The following is a 21536-nucleotide window of genomic DNA, read 5'->3' as shown; positions in this document are numbered from 1 at the left end:
CCTGAAATGTGCTACATCAAAACATCCTCTCCAGCAACCCTCCCTCCCCCACCAAGAGAAATAATTAAGTAATAAATAAACAGCAAGTACCCGTATGGATGTACCCCGCCTAAGGGGTGAAAAAGAAAAGCTTTGCATGGGTCAGCTATCCCCCAAGAGGTAACTTCCACATGAGCACTAGCATAAATAATATCACTAAACCCACAAATTATTGGTCTTTTCCACATCTGGCTGTTTAGTGTTGAAATACAGCTTAGTTCCTATTTATTTCCTGCATGTTCAAATAAGTACTGCAGCTTTTCTGCTGCAAGTAAAGTCTATAAGGAAACGGATTGGTAGAGTACTTACAGCTGCCTTTATTGTTTTTACCCATACGCAGATGACATCACAGATTATATCTCGATGATGTCACTGTTGAAACTACTTATGAAGTCATCATCGGCATTTTTAGTGATTTTTAGTGATATCACAAAAGTTTTTTCTTAGGGCGTATTATACCCTCTCACACTTTCAATTTATTTCTGCACGTTTTCCACACTATTTCTTTGTGGTTTTGGAGGCTGCCAATGATGAAAATAAGAGCACACTGATGAGAACCTATCAGTAGCTCCCATGGTGGTGTTTCCGTGAGGTGCCTCCATCACCTTCACACATTTTTTTGGGGTTGTGATGTGCAAAAAGTTCTGGTGTGAGAAATATACAAGTCCATCTGTGTGCTGGGGACAGACACGTATCAGAAATGTTTTAACTAGGGATAGGAGCACCCAGAGTGCGCAGCATCAGATAGCTGGCACTTAACTATTCGAGCCATGATATGGCTTTGGGAATGCTCACGAAGGATGTCCCATTTTAGAGCAGGTCTTTGTTTGTGATGATATTTTGAGTGGAGGGCAAACTGCGCTATATCCCCCTGCAGCTCCTTTTGTGAATGATAACATAATTGATAACATCATGGATGCCATAATATCACTTCAACATTGATGTCATCAATTACATCAATGATGCCACAAGGAATCATGGGTTTATTTCTAAGTGCCTCTATTGTGAGTGTGTCTGAATGTTGAAAATGGCACATCAGCCTTCCATCTGCAATTAGTGTCAATTTAGCGGATGTTTTGTATTAGTGTGTAGTGTAGAAACCTGTATTGTCTATTTGGACAGACAACTTGTGAATTGACTTTGAAATTAGCATCAATCACATTGCTAGAGGTGTTCTGCATCACATCATCAAATCCCACTGTCAATGGTGAGATCTGTGGTTTACTTTAAGTGCCTTTGCTGAAAGTGTGAATGCAGCCTTGAAACCTATATGTAACTATTCCAAGTACAGCTGTATATTAAAAGTACTACTGCAGCCTTATAACTACAATTTATATGTGTGAAGGAAGTTATTACTAGTTGGAATATAAGATTTCCTCATATAGATCGCCTAGAGAGTGAGCCACTGTCACCAACTAGAAGTCCTCACAGAGTTTCTACAGTTAAAAAGACTGCTGAACTTCTCACTTGTAACATGTCTTCCTTTCAATGCAGATGTAAGCCTTCAATGCTAGTGTTACTATATGGATGTCCTGGCAGAGTTTATGTATCAATGAAAGGCTATTGCATTTACATTGTCATGGGATGGACACCCTGACATACTTGAAAAGGAGACGGAAGGCTGCAAAAATACAAGCAGCAACTAGATAGCATGACAGAAATTAAACAGGTAACAAAGTCTGTTTAAATCACGCTCACACGGCATAAATAACTCGGGTGGGCAAAATTAAGAATTAATTAATTCCAACATTTAATGGAAATCGCACGCATTTTTGAGAAATGCACTTTGCTGGCATTTCACACAAAAACTGAATGTAAAGACATAACTCACGTTCCAAATTCAGGTAGGGTACCAGCAAGGACATATCTCTCAAGAACAGCTTTTGTTTCCTTGCGCAACATTTTCTGCTCAAACCGGTCTCTCAGAGACAAATCTTCTCCAAATTCACAAAACTCGTTTAATACTAGAGTTGTTAAATCCGCTTAATTTTACCAGTGTAAAACAAAGCAGTGCGGGCTTTTAAATATTCGTAAACACACTAAATGCATTTGTATGGATGCAGTACCGTTGTCAACTTCAAGATGTCACAGCAGAGATCATTTACAGAAATGGCGCTCCATTTCCTATTTAGCAGGCAGATCTGGAAAAAAGCTATTGTTTTAGGCTATTGTGACGTTGTAAGTGATGGAAGTGATAAAGCTCTATGGGATGTCACAATCATAATTTGTTATGCCATTTCTGGCACCATTTATGAGTTTATGTGCAGTATATTGGGTCTAGTGCAATTTTGAAGCTAAGAACTGAATAATTTGAAACTTTCAGAGGATGTAGTATAACCACACTGTCCTATGAACTGGGTTTATTTTCAGGTTGTTTTTTTACATTGATTAACAGGAAAACCCGTTTCCTTATATTTTTCCAGTGACATTTTTTAATAGGTTTTATAAAGAGATTCTTTGAAAACTGTCCAGACGTCATGCCTAGAAGACACTTAACACTATGGGGCTCATTTATGAGGTCCTAGTAGCGCGTTTGAGCAGGTGGTGCGTCACTTTTTTGACGCTCCAGTGGCACAATATGCTGCAGTATATTTACAAGGCCACGCGAAGCCACTTTACGTGGCTTTTCATGGCCTTGTAAATATGTGTCCCTTTCACGCGGAAAGGGCGTTCCATTCGTGAAACTGTAGGTATTTTCACAAAGCACCAATAGAATCTGAAGCATTACGCGGATTTAATAGGAGTCGTAAACCTGGGAACGTGTCAGATTCCTGTGGCGCAACAAGGATAAATACTTTTATTTCTCCCTATTTTCTTCCTCTTTCTAGGTGTGCTGCTTTCTGCAGCACGCATAGGAGGAAAGAAAATGGCACCAGTGATTGTTTTTTTGCAGGAAGGACCTAAAAGCTGGAAACCATTCTTGCTGTGGCTCTTCATTTGGATGAAAGAAGAAACTAGGTATACCAAACTGATTATACTTAATTGTTTAAAACTGGATTATGCTTTTGGCATTCCATGGCTGGCCTATATAGTTTCCACGTTTCGGTCTATGTTTAATTTGGCAATTTCGGGGAGGAGCCAGAACAGGTTTTGGCATTAACCAAGAGTAACCTTAAGGCCACATAGGTCTATAGCTAGACTTCGTGTAGAGTCACAGAAAACAATGGTTGCCATATATATATGTCCTTGGAGCCAAGGGAGGAGTGTCGGGAGTATTTGATGTGTGTTAAAAACAACCATCACCAATGTGTCCTAACTAGATTTAGATGTGGGATGGTGCACCATTTGGTTGCATTTCCAAAGATGAATGCCTATACTCCTGGCAAAACCCCTGTCCTGTGATGAAATGAGTAAGCAAAGCAGACAACACTTAATGTTATTCTGTATGTTTTATAAGGAGTTGCATTGTCAATATTTGAACCTCCTTTTTATTGTGCAGCATACAAGAAACTATAAAGATGCACTGACATTTCTGCTTGCACTAAACAATTTGTGTGTTTTAGTGGTGCCCTTTTTATTTTAAAAGAAATGTATTTAAGTATTTAAGGAAATGTATTGTGTTTCTGTCCAGAGTTTATGATTGTTATATGATGATATCTTAAAGAATTGTAAGTTCTATTAATTATATTGCTCGAATTGCTTTTTAATTGTATGTAATTTTATGACAGTTTTTACTTATCAGAATAAAGTTCTTGAATTGAATTGACCTCTGTCTCTGAATGCACAGAAAATGTGACAAGATAAGAACTAGATTCACAAGCCTGTTTGAAGAAATAAGCACTCATGGAAGAATACAAGGAGAGGTAGAGTGAAAAGGATTTGCTATTTCAGAGGGATGAACTCCCACTGGACAGCCTAAATCAAATAAAGCCAGCAAATAGAAAGTCAGAAAAGGTGAGTTACAAACCAGAAAGCCAATGGTAAGGAACTCGCAGAATGCAATCCCAGAAAAGCTTTCTGAATGTCCCCAAGACGCCTTTAGCAAACCAGACAGCTGCACTGTCTGGTAGGCATTGACCTTAAAGCCGGCCCCCAGACAGTGAACCAGCCCCTCAACCCTTCCAGCCAGTTAAACCTTGCATATACCTCAGTATTTCTCCTAATCAGTGCATGAACTTTGTACAGTACAAGTAGGAAACAGAGAGAGGCAATCTCTGCTGACTTTCTACGACTTGTTCTGTTTGAAGTTTGTGAATTTGTTCAGAGAAGTGAGACTTATATGTCTGAACGTTTGACAACTCACACACCAAAAAACAGGCGCTCATCTCGGCCCATCATGATACTGTCTCCAGCTCTCTGTCCTAACGGATATCATTGATTATATAGCGGCATTCAGTAAATAAGCATAGTCGACTCTACATGGTAATTAGCAAAACTAAACTAAGGACTGAGGGGCAGATTTATATTTCCTGGCGCATCCCTGCAAATCAGCATGGATGCGCCAGGAAATATGCGTCACGCAAGTTTGCCCTTGCGCCACCGCAGATGCGCCGCATTTACAATGCGGTGCATCGTGGCGCAAGGATAAGCAGATGCGTGACGCATCTGCCGGCATAAGGTTGGCGCATTGCTGGAGTTGCGTCGCAACCGCGACGCAGCTCCAGCAAGGCTCGGGGTGCCCCTATCCCTAACATGCTGCGTCAATCCTTACGCCTGCTTCAAGCAGGCGCAGGGATTTGACGCAGCATGGCCGGAAAAGTGACTGAGTGAAATCTTGTAGATTTCACTCATCCACTTTTCGGAGGCGTTCCTGCGCCGGAACGCCCCCCCCTGTGCAGGTACGCCCACATGTGGCGCAAGCTTTACAACGTGACGCATCTCCCTAGACGCTTCACGTTGTAAATCTGCCGCAGCATGGCGCTGGCTTTGCGCCGCCGCTGCGTCACAAAAGTGACGCAACGGTGGAGCAAAAGTGACGCACAGGGCTTATAAATCTGCCCCTATGTTTTGGTTCGATTTTGGCATATCAGTGTTTCAATTTGTGGATGTCAATGTGGTATCATCTATTAACTAAAAACTTTGTGGAATCTCTGGGTGATGTTGTTGGAATGAAAACCGAATTGGGAAACAGATTCCTCCTAGTAGTTTAGGAAGCAAAAAACAATGTAGCTAATCTACTACAAAGGTTTAGTAATATTCACCTGTTTTGCCTGACTTTCAGTGGAATACCAGTTCTGAAATCTGGTTCTTGACTGCGCCTCAATCACAACAGTGATGTTGTGATGTCAGTCTGGGAAAGTTTCACTTACCTGGCCTTTTGGTTACACCTGAAGGATGCAGAAGAATGTGGGTGGTGGTCTAGTGCCTCAACCACTGTCGTTTCTGTCCTCCATGGGTCTAAACAAACTAACTGCTCTGATGGGATTAGATGCTGGCAGCAGCTCTCTGACAGCATGGAGTCTGTTCACTCACACATTGACTGCACAGATCACATCTTAGTTGGGAGAGTACAGGAGGGTGCCAAGATGGTGTTTGTTTGGGGGAGAGTGTCAGGTCGCCTTGTATTTTAAAATATTCAGAATAAGGTATGGTTCTAGCATCGGGGAAGGGTGGTAGGATGCCAGGTAGTTTGTTTTTCAATTTAGGGCTGGTGTTAGGCAAGAACTTTTGACTATATATTTATAAAATACTTACATTCAACCAGCCCTCTTCATTCATTGGCCTGTTGATGTGTCATTCACGTTTTGTTTGCACTGGCGGCTAATAACTTTTAGGAATATTAGGAAGGCTTGTGATATCAAGGAATATCGGGGCAGGCCACTTAGAACCATCCACTAACAAGCACACACACACACCCATTCACATTTGAGCAAATACATATACATTCAAACATACAAGCATGCACCTAAACATTCAAAAAGTGCTGATTGGGCAGTGACGGCAGGACCAGGGGATGGTAGGAGTGACACAAGCACAAAGGCATCGGAAGGAGCTGGAGGCTTCAGGGAAGGGAAAAAAAGCCCTCTCATTGGCTAACCTTGTCATGGGACCTTCATCACAGAGTGGGAAGGGGTCACTAAGACTTACTGACAGCACCCCACTGTAGAGTCCTTGCTGATTGACAGTAAGCTCTGGGCACTTCAGGACTTAAACCTGGGGCCCTGAGGGCTGACTCTATTGGTGACGCTCCCTCCAGGGCTTTGTCGGGCGGATGCGGTCACTGCCCTCGGGGCTGTGAGATCTTTAGCCTAGCAAACCTTGGCTCAGACAGCCACTCACCTGCGAAGTAGACTTGTAAAACACCTCGTTGACTGACATAGACATAGTGAGTGTCTGTAAGGCTGACCTTTGCTCGGCCTGCAGATATCATCATGCTCTGAACAATGGCGTGGGCGGAGCCACGCCACTGGTAACAGCAGGCCAAACTATTTGTTTACACACACTACAGCATACTGCACGTGGCAACAGGTCAGCCCACTTCAGCCACTGGTTAACTTCACTGTGAGTGATGGCATTCTTCCCTTTCACAAAGTACAAAGTAGTTCCATTCAGTGCCAGAGACTACAAGGACATGTGCTTTTAACACCAAAACTATTTCTGACAAGCAAACGAAGCACTGACAAAGCCAAAAGCCTGGCGGCACTTGTCAGGCCTACTGGCTTTGCCAATGCTTGCTTTACCTGAACAGGATCAGTAGACCATGCTTCTGTTGTTCAGTAAAATGGGCTGTAATTACAAACATAGCAGTCCCTGCCACCAATCAGTCAACCATTGTATAAGTAGGATAAAGGAGGGTCCTTCCTCAAAGATGGTGGATGGCCATTGAGGGCCTCATTACGATGTTGGGCGGAAAGCCTCCTCCCGACAGTCAGAATCTCCTTGAACGTGTCGGAACGCCTCTGACCGACTCGGTCAGTTTACAATCCCCCGACCGATTACAATGTTCGCGGTCGGATTGTAACCCGCACTGTCTTTCAGAATCGGTTCCTACCGGCTCTTGGAGAATTTGTGTCGATAGGAAATGCATTGTACAGCTCTATGGACAGCGTTTCTAACCGAGTGATTATGATGACGATTTCCAACAGCCTTTACGAGTCGGTCTGTCCAACACGAAAAGGCAGGTCCCCCTTTATCCTGCGGCCTCCGCTTTGGGCCCGAGGGGGTACCTAAGGGACCCCCCTGTAAAACCCGACACTGTGTGGCAGGCACAATAATGAACAGATGGACCGAGGGTCACACAGCAAAACGAGGACGAATTGAACACTTCTATCCAGTTCTAAGAGAAATTTTATAACTGGATCTACTACAACAGCTACAAATTATAACAGTAGCTTTTTAATCCAAGAGTGGGCAGTACCTATGGCATAGAGAGCCACTATAGTAAAAAAGAATTGGAAAATTTCAAGATTATATCCTAGTTGGAAGGTATATGACACAGGAGAATATGCCCGAATAATCTCAGAGGCATCTAGACCGGACTGTCGGTCCCATCATTGATTACTATGTAACTGACTAGATTATATTTTACTGATCCCTTTCATTACCTCCGCTGCTCTAAGCTAAAGAAACTAAGCGGTCCTGATGAAGGTGGGCTAAAGTTTAATAATCCACAGAAACGTGAGTCAGTCCGATCGATTTCCAGCTGGCTGCATAAACTTGGAAAATATAGAAGGATTCTGACCGGAAGTTTTTCTGTACAAGCCATTTTAGCTGGAACATTATGAATGTGATGTGTGTATGTGTACGACTGGGATGTGGTGACTGGATGTGAGGTTAGTTTATGTATGTTTATGGAAGGGATCATTTTTCAACATGAAAATTTACATGTTTTATGTTGCACAATTATGCCTTTTTTTTGCACATTTTAGGAATGTTTCCCTTTGCTGAATTATGTATGATTTGCACTGTATATTAGAACACAAACATTTTATGGTTTTATACTCTAAAAAAATATATAAATGAAAATAAATGGCTTATAATTAGCGCATTAGAATTACAAAAAAACAAATACAAATAATAAAGTATATGAATTAATGAATTGTATTTGTATTTAGTCAAATCCACAACAAAGGGACAGCCCGCATAAGCTATTGCTAGTTAATTTGAAAATATTTGTTGGTCGAGTGGAAGGTTCTTTGTATATTATTGCGTGCCTGCAACAGGGTGCAAGGTTTTCCACAAACACTCCATTTCCCCATAGGCGCCAGTGTTGTTGGGTGGAACACGGGCACCTATAGAAGTTAATGGGACTCCGACCGAACAGTTTCGGTCACATCGTAATCGGTTGGGCAGAACCGCCGTCTGCAAGTCGATCCCTTCCCGAATCCGAGATGGTGTTGGACGGAAAGTTTCCACCTGACATCGTAAAGAGGCTCCTAATGTCTATCAACCCGTTTTACAAGCAACAGCTTAACGATCTACTTGCAGACCTAGTGGATGGACCAACAGAGCTGCAAAATAGGGAAGAACTCTCAAGGGAAGTTACCAAAAATAGTGGGAGGGTGAGCTGCAATTACAGCTGTGGACTTTTATACCTACTATTAGAAGGCATAAATTAAGCCTATTTCTGAGCAAGGAGTGTGACATACTGAGAATATTCAACTAGTTGCTAATTGGTATGACAAACTGGGTAGAAGCCCCCAACGTGTGAGGAGGTTGAATGATCCCTGCAGTCAAATAAGAATGACGAAGCAGTGTGACCAATTCACAACAAAATAGGATGATTCATATTAACTGAAGATAGTTCAGGATGGGGAGGCAATTTGACTAGTGCCAAAAGAGAAACAAAGGTGAGGGAGAAGGAAAGCGAGATGATGCCAATAAACTCCACAGCAAGAGGCTAAGGTGATATAGAGTGCTTATATATTCCTTAATTAGGAGGGAGATGCGTATCACAACAGTAGAGTAAGGAGGAGTAAAGAGTGATAATAAATCTCACATCAAGGCAGGTGAAGCAGTGCGCATACAATCACAGAATAGGATAATGTGGCAACGTGGTTAAACTCTACAAATTAAGGGCAGTGGGGTAATGGGGAATAAAATCCGCAGAGTAAGGTGCTTGTGTTTGTGGGTATTTACAACTCTCGATTTCTGAGAATAAGGCAGAGTGAATGATTACCACGAGGTGAGACGGGTGGCAGGTGAGTTCCTGTGCACACAAATACCACAGTTCGGCAAGCAGGGTCAGAAAATGATAATGATTGAGAAACAGAAAGAGGGGGGACTCTACTCTCGAGTTGTGAGGTGCTGTGGACAGCGCCCACATTCAATTTAGGAAGATTAAAGCACTTGAAAGGAGTCCTAGGAGTTCGAAATCCCTGGGAGTGAGTGAGCTTGCTGTCCTGGCCATGCGATATCTGGCAGCCAGAGTTACACATCAGGCTGCAGAGGAAACCACTCTTGTAAAAAGGCTCAGTGGAAACACCATAACTGTCTGCTGACAAGTTCCTGTTTTGGAACAGCTGTACTAAAGTGAATTTCCATTGTAAAGACCTGGTCAGGACATACCCAAAGATCTAACTCTTCCCAGGAGAACAATCCCACATCCCATGTCTATACCCAAACTCACCAGCCCTTCGCTCCTCTCCTCAGTCATCCAATGCCTCAACCCTTGCCCTGGACATGTTTGTGCCCGAATTCCTCGCTCCGTTACAACTTTGAGATCCCTTGCTTGCTGGGATCTAGGGTGACCAGACGTCCCCGTTTTCCCAGGACGGTCCCCGTTTTTGGGGAAGTGTCCCCGTGTCCCGACACTTTTCTCCAAGTGACTCAAATGTCCCTGTTTTCAAACAGTGTCCCCGTTAAACACAGAAATGTCCCTGTTTTTCATTGTTGCGGTTGAGCATGCGCGTGCATGCATGCTCTCTTTGCACTGTTTACGGCATGTGTCGTCACTGAGGTGAGCGCTGTAGCAAGAAGGGAAATCCTTTGAAGAGAGACATTTTACACGCAGCGCCACCTACGTCATCGTGCCAGCCAAAGTTTCTTCTTTGGATAAAACAATATTTCTTCATCCTGTAGCTTGTATTCATAGTCATACAAACTTTTCAGTAGCCCTTATGCATACCGTGCAAGGATTAATGCATTGCTCATTGCATGTTTTATTCATAACCAATTGATGCATGCTTTGTGTTCTCCATATCAAAGCTATGACTTGACCTTTTAAATGAACTTTCAGATCACGCAAACTGTTTAGCTGGAAAGGACTTAAAGGAGCAGGGTTAACGCCTGTGGAAGAGGCGAGCAGCGCTGCTCGAGCTTTTTGCTCAGGTCTTCACACTATTGCACTATGAGATGATACCAATGGCTAGAGTGCACTATACATACCCCAGTAAGGTAACATGACATCCCAGCAGTGACTACGCAAATGTGGGAGGACTGTGTGGTCGGCCAGCCTTTGCCACCCTTAAGACCCTAAGGCAGTAATACCTGGAGAGAAGTTTTTTGTTGTATATTGGTCCATGGCTGCCATTTGGCAATTTAGCATTCCGCAGTTTACCTCCCATGCTTTTCTGTCATGAGCAACTAAGCAACATTGGTGAGTTGTACTTTGTGTGGTGGTGACGTGCAGCTATAGAAACGAGCATTGATAAAGCTAGTAAATCTGGCGTTTGCTAGCCTGTGATGTTTTATTGATTTTTGGCAAATATATGCTATAGTCCTTAAAAGTGTAAATGTAATAAAAAGTACTAATGCTGCTGTGTGAAGGAGAGGGTTGCCAATAAAAGAAAGCGGATTTGTTGTCTGTAATGCTTCATCTCGGTCTGTGGAGTGAGCTGTAATTGTAGTCCTTTTTCTATGTCTATGACAGCTGTCAAATAGTCCTACTTTTATGTCGATGGTTACTGCAAACCGTAGTCCTACTTCTATGTCTATGACCTGTCCCCGTTTTTTGTTTTGAGAATCTGGTCACCCTAGCTGGGATCACACCTAAATCCTGTTGAAAAATTCCACCCTAATCAAACTTCCCGTCCTAAACCAGCCCTTTGTGTCACAGCGTGACCTTAGAATACCTCCCACTGCCCAGGGAGACACCAATAATGTCCCCACTGTCCGAGACACACTGGCGTTCCCCAGAACAGCCTCAGCTTACACCTCACTGTAACACCAAAGCAGCCATTCACTTCTTACCTCCGCCATAGTTTATCATAACATTTTTCATTTTCGCCTACCTGCCCATATAATGTTTAAAGCCTTTCATGTGACAAAAAAAGAATTGCATTCAGTTTTTCTGTTGTTTAGCAGATGCTCTAGGGGGGTACTCGTTCAAGGACACACACCTGACTGTTCCATTGATTAAGCCCCGGAGACGTCCTAACGCACAATAACATCACAGAGTAGACAATGCAGCCCCCCCCCTCAGAATGCTAGTGACATTATAGACCCATGGCAATCATGTTGCAGGCACATCAAGAAAGGACATCTCGGCAGCAGAGGATGCCAACGATGAAAGATGAAGATAAAGGCGCACAGAAGAGCTAAGTCTCACAAAATCTTGCAAGTACAGCAGCGAGAAGGGGGCAGAGATAGAGGCATCATTTTTGCTGGGGGGGGGGGCTCTTGTTGGAACGATGGAAAGAAGTGATCGAAAAACCGCGTACAGGAAGAGAGTATGGGGTTAATGTGTTTCATTGTGTCCAAACTCCCCCTAGGGATACACCACCCCAAGGAGCAGAAGAGCGCCCACACTTTATGAAGCCCTTTGCTGCCAGGCAAAGCAGCTGGTGCTAAGCAAGACCTCAGACTACCTGGTACTGCGAGCCGTATAAACTACCGTAGGAACCCGGATGGCATGAAGATACTCAAAGAAAGTAGGAGGCAAGCAGGGTACCAAGGACCACATACAAGAAGCTAGGATGGCTCGACACCTGTCAGACATGGTGCGCCTGGAATACAAGGAAGCTAGTTTGTAGCTACATTAGCAAAGTATGGGGGTGGCAATATCACTACAGAGTCCTCTTTTAGTGTGAAAACTATTTTTATTGAGCCACAACACAAAATACAATGGAGCATACATGACATAGGCAAATTGGTTCTACCACAGGTGATTAGGAATTGAGAGAGAATCTCATGAATCGAAAATAAACAACTGGTCTATGCTTAAAAAAGAGGCGAGGTTGCAGCATGATAAATAGTGCACTCCTCATCTCCCCAAAACAAAGGCTTGTGAGACTCTCTGGTCCCACTTATATCATTGTATCATCTAGTCAGGCGATCCACCTGTACCTTACCGTCCTAGTGAATTGAGACCACTATGTTGTTCTAATGGTATCATCAAGACAGGTTATATATCTGTGCATCACATACCTTTGTGAGCGTAGACTCCCCATGCACTACCAGTGTACCAGCATGTCAGGGCATGTATCCACACCTTACACTCCTAGCCCCTGATTTTCTGAAGACTTGTGTTGTCGTTGCATGACACAAGCCGTCACAAGGCAATGCAATTCCTTGGGATTGAGACAAAGTCACGCAAGGGGGCGATTTGCACCATCCTGCGTCGCAGTGTAAAGAAAAAGTAATGCAGCACAGCCCCTTGCACTGAGTTGCATTACACTGTGTCTGAGGAATTCCGCGGGTGGAGCTTGGGCGTTCACATGCATCCACCCATGGATTTTGGTGAATTCTCAAATTTGCTAAAGCTAGTAAACCTAAGAATGTGTTAAAATGCAATGCTTTCCACAGTGAGGTGTAACAAGGAGAAATATCTTAATTTGTCCTCATTACTTCCTCATTATATACGTGATGCATTCTACATCACGCACAGCCCATACACTAGAAGCACTGTCTAAGCTGGCACTGCCCTTTTAGCTGTACGTACCCAGCGTGAGTACAGCCCCCATACCTTCAGTGCCATCCTAGAAGCATTGTCGAGGCAGGCACTGAATCTTTAGATGTAAGCACCTAGTGTGAGTGGAGCCCCCCTACCTTCAGTGCCATCCTAGATGAATCATCTAGTCAGACACTGCTCTTCCAGTTGCACACGCCTAGTGTGAGTTGAGTACCGATACCTTCCGTGTCATCCTAGAAGCATTGTTGAGGCAGGCACTGCACTATCAGAATCCCATGCCCAGTGTGAGTTGAGCCCATATCCATTTACTGACTTCTGGAAGCATCATCTAATCAGACATGGCACTTTCAGGTTGTCTATGGTGGAGACAAGTCAGCGCTCAAAGGAAGGGCCCACGGATGGTTCATGCTGCAGAGCTACGCCAGGCCTCTTCCACGGTCCCATTTAGGCGCAGGATTCAACGAAGGAAAAATATTTACGCTTCTGAATGGGCATCTTCCCAATCTTGCCGCAGCTCCCTCCTTGGAAGCGTCTATCGACAGCGACTAAGTGCCGCTTATGTGGGAAAGTGGAAGCGAGTGTCCTACATCTATTATGTATCTGCTGAGAACTGCAACATGAACGCCGACTGCTTCTGAAACCCATCTTTAAAAACAAGAGGATAAGATCCTGTAGAGAAGCAGTGAAGGCAAGCCTTGGCGGTGGAGACATACAGCTGCTGTGTCGTTTTGTACCATTCATGGAGGCGGCGGGGAAAAAAATCAGAGATCTGGCGTACAGCAACCAGAGCTTTAAACCTGGTTTTGTCACTTACCGAAACCGGCCCCTACCCACAATATTGCCTTTTTTCCTCCTTTTTACGGTAATCACACAATGTTAAAATTTAGAACTCATCGGTAGGCTGTTTAACAAATCAAGAGACCCAAAGGCATTGATCTCCAAGCACAAGGCACCAGGCACTTTATGAGATTGCAATACGCAAACTTGTCAAAACACGTTTAAGGTTAATAACGAAACGGTAAACACACGATGTTAAACTTTTAAAATTCATCCGTATGGCTGTTTAACAAATACAGAGTCCTACAGCTATTTATCTGCAAGCACAATGCACCAAGCACTTTACGAGATAGCAATATGCAAACTTGCCAAAACCTGTTTATGGTTAATAACTCTGCTTGTTACCTTAAACTAAGAAAGCATCCAGGATTCAAGTCTAATATCTTAGAACCCAAGTAACTTGTTTTGCACATTGAATGAACTGTCATTCCACTGAAATTTTTATTCTCAATTAGCTCGAGTGGAATGTTTTATGCTTGATCGCAAATTCGAAGCTTTGCCTTTTTTATTGTCTGACATTAACCAGGAATCAATTGTTTTAAGTTATGCGCTTTGATCCTGTACTTACAGATTTTGCTGTATTTTTCTCTTTTATGTGAAAAAAATCGCGAGACTTAGAATCATTTACCTGCATGAACAATGTACTATGCACTTTATGAGATCGCAATTCGCAAACTTGCGAAAACCCGTTTAAGGTTAACATAGAGGTTTGTGCTTACCTTGTCATCCTCTTTACATTGGACTAGCCTTTAGAGGACGCATTTGCTGAGCTACTAAGTAAAACTGTTAATCTAAGCTAATAACGTACACAGGATTTCAGTCTAACAGCCAAGAAACCAAGTATTTTTTGTTGCACACTGAATGAACTGTCCTTCTGCTTAAGTTTTGTACACTTAATTAGCTGGAGTGGAATATTTTATTGCTTGATCGGAAAATCGAAGCCCTAGCTTTTTATTGTCTGACATTGACCAGGAATCAGTTGTTTTAAGTTATGCTCTTCGAGCTTGTAATAACGGATTTGCTGTGCCATGTCGTTTATGTGAATATTGTAAAGGTTTTTATTAACTTATACAAATAAACGTACTTACTTACTAGTGTGGGTTGAGTACCGATACCTTCAGTGTCATCCTAAGAGCATTGTTGAGGCACGCACTTCACTATCAGAAGCACATGCCCAGTGTGAGTGGAGCCCATATCCATTTAGCGACTCCTAGAAGCATCATCTAGTCAGACATTGCACTTTCATCGGACACGCCAAGCTTGAAGTAGAGTCCCCATCCCTTTAGAGCCTCCTAGAAGCGTCATCTAGTCAGACATTCCACTTTCAGCCAGACACGCCTAGTGTGAAGTAGAGTCCCCATCCCTATAGTCCCTCCTAGAAGCATCATCTAGTCAGACATTGCACTTTCATCCGGACACGCCAAGCTTGAAGTAGAGTCCCCATCCCTTTAGAGACTCCTAGAAGCATCATCTAGTCAGACATTCCACTTTCAGCCAGACACGCCTACTGTGAAGTTGAGTCACCATCCCTTTAGTGCCTCCTAGAAGCATCACCTAGTCAGACATTCCACTTTCAGGCAGACACGCCTACTGTGAAGTTGAGACCCCATCCATTTAGTACCTCCTAGAAGCATCATCTGGTCAGACATTGCACTTTCAGCCGGACACGCCTATTGTGAAGTAGAATCCCCATCTCTTTTGTGCCTCCTAGAAGCATCATCTAGTCAGATGTTACACTTTGAGCCAGACACGTCGACTGTGAAGTAGAGCCCCCATCCCTTTAGTGCCTCCTAGAAGCATCATCTAGTCAGACAATGCACTTTCAGCCGCACATGCCTTGTGTGAAAGGGGCGCCCATCTCCTTAGTGCCTCCTAGGAGTATCATCTGGTCAAACACTACACTTTCAGCCAAACACGCCTAGAGTGAAGAAGAGTCCCCATACCTTTAGTGATTCCTAGAGGAATCATCTAGTCAAACACTGCTTTTTCAGCCGCACATGCCTGGTGTGAAGTAGAGTCTGCATCCATTTAGTGTCTCCTAGAAGCATTAACTAGTCAGATGCTGCAATTTCAGCCACACACGACTAGTGTGAAGTAGAGTCCCCATCCATTTAGTTTCTCTTAGAGGCATCATCTAGTCAGACACTGCTCTTTCAGCTGCACCCGCCTTGTTTGAGTTGAGCCCCCATCACTTTAGTGTCTCCTAGAGGCATCATCTAGTCAGACACTACTCTTTCTGCCACACACGCCTACTGTGAAGTAGAGATCCCATCCCTTTAGTGCCTCCTAGAGGCATCATCTAATCAGACACTGCACTTTCAGCCGCACACGCCTACTGTGAAGTAAGGTCTCTATCCCTTTAGTGCCTCCTAGAGGCATCATCTAGTCAGACACTGCTCTTTCAGCTGCACCCACCCTTCTTTGAGTTGAGCCCCCATCACTTTAGTGTCTCCTAGAGGCATCATCTAGTCAGACACTGCACTTTCAGCCGCACACGCCTACTGTGAAGTAGAGATCCCGTCCCTTTAGTGCCTCCTAGAGGCATCATCTAATCAGACACTGCACTTTCAGCCGCACACGCCTATTGTGAAGTAAGGTCCCTATCCCTTTACTGCCTCCTAGAGGCATGATCTAGTCAGACACTGCTCTTTCAGCTGCACCCACCTTGTTTGAGTTGAGCCCCCATCACTTTAGTGTCTCCTGGAACCATCATCTAGTCAGACACTGCACTTTCAGCCGCACACGCCTAATGTGAAGTAAGGTCCCTATCCCTTTAGTGCCTCCTAGAGGCATCATCTAGTCAGACAGTGCTCTTTCAGCTGCACCCGCCTAGTCCGAGTTGAGTCCCCATCCCTTTAGTGTTTCCTAGAAGCATTATCTAGTCAGACACTACACTCTCAGCTGCACACGTCTAGTTTGAGTTAAATCCCCATCCATTTAGTGCCTCCTAGAGGCATCATCTAGTCAGACACTGCTCTTTCAGCTGCACCCGCCTAGTTTGAGTTGAGCCCCTATCCTCTTTAGTGTTTCCCAGAGGCATCACCTTGTCAGACACTGAACTCTTAACCACACACGCCTAGTTTGACTTGAGTCCTCATCCCTTTAGTGCCTCCTAGAAGCATCAACAAGTTAGACACTGCATTTTCAGCTGCACATGCCTACTGTGAAGTAGAGTCCCCATCCTTAAGTGACTCCTAGAAGCATCATCTAGTCAGACATTGCACTTTTAGCCAGACACTCCTACTGTGAAGTAGAGTCCCCATCCCTTTTGGGCCTCCTAGAAGCATCATCTAGTCAGACAATGCACCTTCAGCTGCACATGACTAGTGTGAGAGGGGCCCCCCAACTCTTTAGTGCCTCCTAGGAGCATCATCTGGTCAAACACTACTCTTCCAGCCGCACACACCTAGTGTGAAGTAGAGTCCCCATCTCTTTAGTGCCTCCTAGAGGCATCATCGAGTTAGGCACTGCTCTTTCAGCTGCACACACCTTGTGTGAGTTGAGGCCCCCATCCCTTTATTGCCTCCTAGAGGCATCATCTAGTCAGACACTACTCTCTCAGCTGAACATGCCTAGTGTGATGTGTAAAGTCCCCATCACTTTAGTACCTCCTAGAGGCATGATCTAATCAGACACTGCTCTTTCAGCCACACACTTCTAATATGAAGTAGAGTCCTAATCCCTTTAGTGCCTCCTAGAGGCATCATCTAGTCAGACACTGCTCTTTCAGCTGCACCCGCCTGGTCTGAGTTGAGCCCCCCTACCATGTGTTACCTAGAAGCATCATCTAGTAAGACACTGCACTCTCAGCCACACACGCCTACTGTAAAGTAGAGTTCTCTTCCCTTTAGAGCCTCCTAGAGGCATCATCTAATCAGACACTCTTTCAGCTGCATACACCTAGTGTGTGTTGAGCCTCCATCCCTTTAGTTCCTCCTAGAAGCATCATCTACTCAGACACTGCTCTTTCAGCCGCACATGCCTAGTGTGAAGTAAAGTCCCCATCCCTTTAGGGCCTCCTAGAGGCATCATCGAATCAGATACTGCTCTTTCAGCCGCACACGCCTAATATGAAGTAGAGTCCTAATCCCTTTAGTGCCTCCTAGAAGCATCATCTTGTCAGACACTGCTCTTTCAGCCGCACATGCCTAGTGTGAAGTAAAGTCCCCATCCCTTTAGTGCCTCCTAGAAGCATCATCGAATCAGATACTGCTCTTTCAGCTGCACCCGCCTGGTCTGAGTTGAGCCCCCATCCATTTAGTGTTACCTAGAAGCATCATCTAGTCAGACTCTGCACTCTCAACCACACAGGCCTACTGTGAAGTAGAGTTCCCATCCCTTTAGTGCACCCTAGAGGCATCATCTAATCAGACATTGCTCTTTCAGCTGCACCCGCCTAGTCTGAGTTGAGCCCCCATCCCTTTAGTGTTTCCTAGAAGCATCGTCGTGTCAGACGCTGCACTCGCAACCACACACGCCTAGTTTGAGTTGAGTCCTCATCTCTTTAGTGCCTCCTAGGGGCATCATCTAGTCAGACACTGCTCTCACCTGGTCTGAGTTGAGCTCCCATCACTTTAGTGCCTCCTAGAGGCATCAGCTAGTCAGACACTCCTCTTTCAGCTGCAAACACCTAGTGTGTGTTGAGGCACCCTTCCCTTTAGTGCCTCCAAGAAGCATCAACTAGTCAGACCCTGCTCTTTAAGCCGCACACGCCTAGCTGAAGTGGAGTCCCCGCCCCTTCTGTGTCATGCTACTGATAGCCTTTAGTAAGGCATTGTATTTACGATGGTGCTATGAGCCATTACTCCTTCAGCTGTGCACACCCAGTAGGTGTTAGCTAAGTCCACGCCCATGCATTGCCCTCTTCATCTCGTCAGTCGTTAAAACGGCATTGGTTCCCTCCAAGTGTAAGCAGGGTGACCTTCCGCTCAGTGTCCTCGTGGGTATATCTTGTGATGTATTGGACTTGCACCTGCTCATACCTAGTGAAGCAGACATCCATAAAGTGCCTTGCAAATTGCATATCAAGCCATGAGATTGCACCTGCTCACAGGAACAGTGACATAACGAAACTTGTCGCCCCCCTGCAAAGTACACGAAGGGGACCCCCCCACACACACACACACACACTCCGGACCCAGTCAGGACCTCTCAGGCCAGCGGTCTGCTACCCACGCACAGTGTCGAAGGGGCCCCCTTGGGGCTCGCTACCCCTCACCCCGCACCGCGGGGGCTATTGCTACGCCAGTCTTGTGCCCTGCAAGCTGTACTGAAGACAGGGAAGTGTACCAACTGCACATAGTGAGAGCAGCGCGTGCCGCCTGTGCCTGGGGCAGGCTGTCCTATGCACTGTGACTGCGCAGGGGTTCTCGGACTCCCGCTTCCACACTACGCAAGCTCTCGCGCTTCCAGCTGATGCGTGATTTACTACATCAATGTATTCAATCTTCTCAGGTCAAGACCAAAAGAAGACTGTAAGAGATTCGAGCGTGAAACGGAACTTTCCCAAGGTGCATATACAACATGCGCTTTGAAGCGGGCATGAGGCGCCATAACAAGTAGAGGCGACACATTAGAGAACATCCCTTTAACTGGATATGAAGTCTGCAGCCCTCAACATTCCTCAAAGCAGTGCCGAAGAATTCTGCATTAGGACACACGAGAATAGTGCACACTCACATTCACAAGCTAACACAAGTCTAGTGAACGCCCCATGCACTGACCATAAATCCGCCAAACATACGTCTCTCTTGAACACATACAAGTCACCTGACCGTGCTCCTTATAAGCAACTTTCATTTGACCATATATCCATTAAACGTACGCATACGCAATGAACCTAGTGTTGAAAGTATTCTAGCCACTCAACATGTATGTTTGACACAGAACTATTCAACGTGTATGAGTCAAACGTGTATCTATTAGACAGCCATGTATCAGGAACACACTATTAAATGCTTATCTCCCTGGCCCACATCTACAGAGCAAGGCGCTATCTATTGAATGCAACGTATCTATTCATTAAACATATATATTCTGGACATGCATGTCCTGTGCGTGCAAGTAACAGACACGTATCTGTTATGCGCGCATGCTCCGAGGATATGTCGAGCACAGGAACTTGCATGCGAGCATTAAACGGGGATACTTCCAGCGCATGTCTGTGTGCCTTCCGCAGGACGGCGCATTCCTGAACATGCACCTGTCAGGCGGGCGCTTTTTAGGAATGTTTCGACTGCACCCTTGTAGGGTGATACGGCACAGGCTCCACTGATGTGTTTTATATACAGCTATTTTGCGTGCATTGTTTTTTAATATACTCCTCCTAGGGATGTATGAGTTATGCATGCACGCTCTGAACACGTTGGAGCTGAAATGGCATGTAATAGACATGTATACATTATTCATGCAAGCACTGGGAATGTATTAAAAATGCATCTGTTGAGCATACGTTTATGAAGCATGCATTGCACACAAGATGGAACTATTACAAATGCTGTATATGGCATACTACAACTGGTGCCCATATATGCCAGCATCATGTGCCCACCCGGTGGCACCTACCTGCTATGACGGCCGGTGATCTCTGCCCTCCGTCGGGTCGTAGCCAGACTTGCAAGGTGAAGCTGTCCCTGGGCAGCTCGTAGCCAGCTCGGAGCCGAAGCTGCCCTCCGTGCCCATTGAAGTAGAGCGCCCTCTGCTCCGGAGCGCCCCGAGGCGGTCGTGGTCGGCGATGACTGTGCCGGTGCTCCAGGCCACCGGTGGAGCGACGGCCCCGAGCGAGGCTGGTGGCGCACCCGTCCCGTGGGGCGCTGCTTGGTCGCGGGCGCCGGGTGTCCCGGCGCGCCCGCAGGGACCGCTCGTCCATCCCGCAGCGGTGCCCGGCTGCCAGCGCTGCGCACAGGAGCCCGAGCGGCAGAAGCAGGGCGCAGAGCCGCATCCCGGAGCTTCCCCTCCCCCGATCCCTCCCGACCGGCCAGCTTTGGAGCCTCCCCTGCCCCCGTGACCCTGTGCTGCTCTCGGGGCTCCTAACCGGGTTTCCGTCCCCACGTGCCCCTGTGCCCGCTGCGCCCCCTTGCTGCTCCGTGGGCTTCAGAGCGCACGTACCTCCCGCGCCCCGTTCCTCCTCTCCGTACCCCTGTCCTGTCCTGCCGATTCCCCTATCCTTCTTCTCTGAACTCCCCTCTGCACCCCTCCGTGCTCTCTGTGCTCCCCACCCTACCCCTGTACTCCTCTCCGCGCTCCCCGTGCCCCTGTAGCGCTGGGCTCCCCTGGGGGATCTCGCCCTCATTCACCTGTGCTGCTCCCCGTATCCCGCTGCTCCTGCGGGGCTCTGTCCCCTGGCTCCCTCCCTGCCTCTTGCCTCTCAGTCGAGGCAGCTCCCTCGCGTCCCCTCTCCTCACTACTTGATTTGAATTTCCTCCCTGATGTATTCGCCTCTCCTGGAAGTACAGGTCTCGGAGTCTCTCGCTCTTTCAGTCCCCCATCCCAAAACTAGATGCCCCCTTCCACTTCTTGTGGGGTATTCGCCCCTTTCTTTTTAATATAAGCCACCCCTACTTTTCCCCAGAGCCCACTCCCTCACAGAAGGGAGGGGGGAGCCCCCCTAGGAGGGTGAGTGAAGAAGGGCTTGCTATTCTTCCCGGGTGGCTGGGGCCCCATCACAGTCCACTCACACCAGCCAAATCAAGAAGGATGGAGCGGGCAGCTGTCCTGACAGAGACTAACCACGGACAATCAGACGTCCCAGGGGATCCCCGCCCCCCGCACTGCCCAGGCAGGAGTAACGCGATGATGATGCGGCTAACACTCCGTGCCCCGCTCACAGACCTCCACAAACACAGGCACCGAGAGATCTCAGCACTGCCCTCCCCTGCTCCTCCACAACCCGGGGACGGATGAGGTGATGATGTCAACGGTGGTGAGGCTG

At 46.0% G+C, this 21536-nt stretch overlaps 1 protein-coding gene across 1 annotated transcript in view; it reads right to left on the bottom strand.

The window, feature by feature from the left end:
- Positions 1-20789, bottom strand: part of PAPPA (pappalysin 1) — a 709179-nt gene extending 688390 nt beyond the window's left edge. The window contains exon 1 of the mRNA XM_085612107.1: positions 20171-20789. Within this exon, the coding sequence (XP_085468233.1) occupies positions 20171-20546 (376 nt within the window). The 5' untranslated portion in view covers positions 20547-20789. The remainder of the gene's footprint in view (positions 1-20170) is intronic.
- Between the last annotated feature and the right edge of the window lie 747 nt (positions 20790-21536).

The sequence above is a fragment of the Triturus cristatus genome, chromosome 1_2 (genome assembly GCF_964204655.1).
Source record: "Triturus cristatus chromosome 1_2, aTriCri1.1, whole genome shotgun sequence".
In the NCBI taxonomy this organism is placed as follows: Eukaryota; Metazoa; Chordata; class Amphibia; order Caudata; family Salamandridae; genus Triturus; species Triturus cristatus.
The sequence above is the reverse complement of the archived record's forward strand: the minus strand, read 5'-3'. Positions and strand labels throughout refer to the sequence as shown.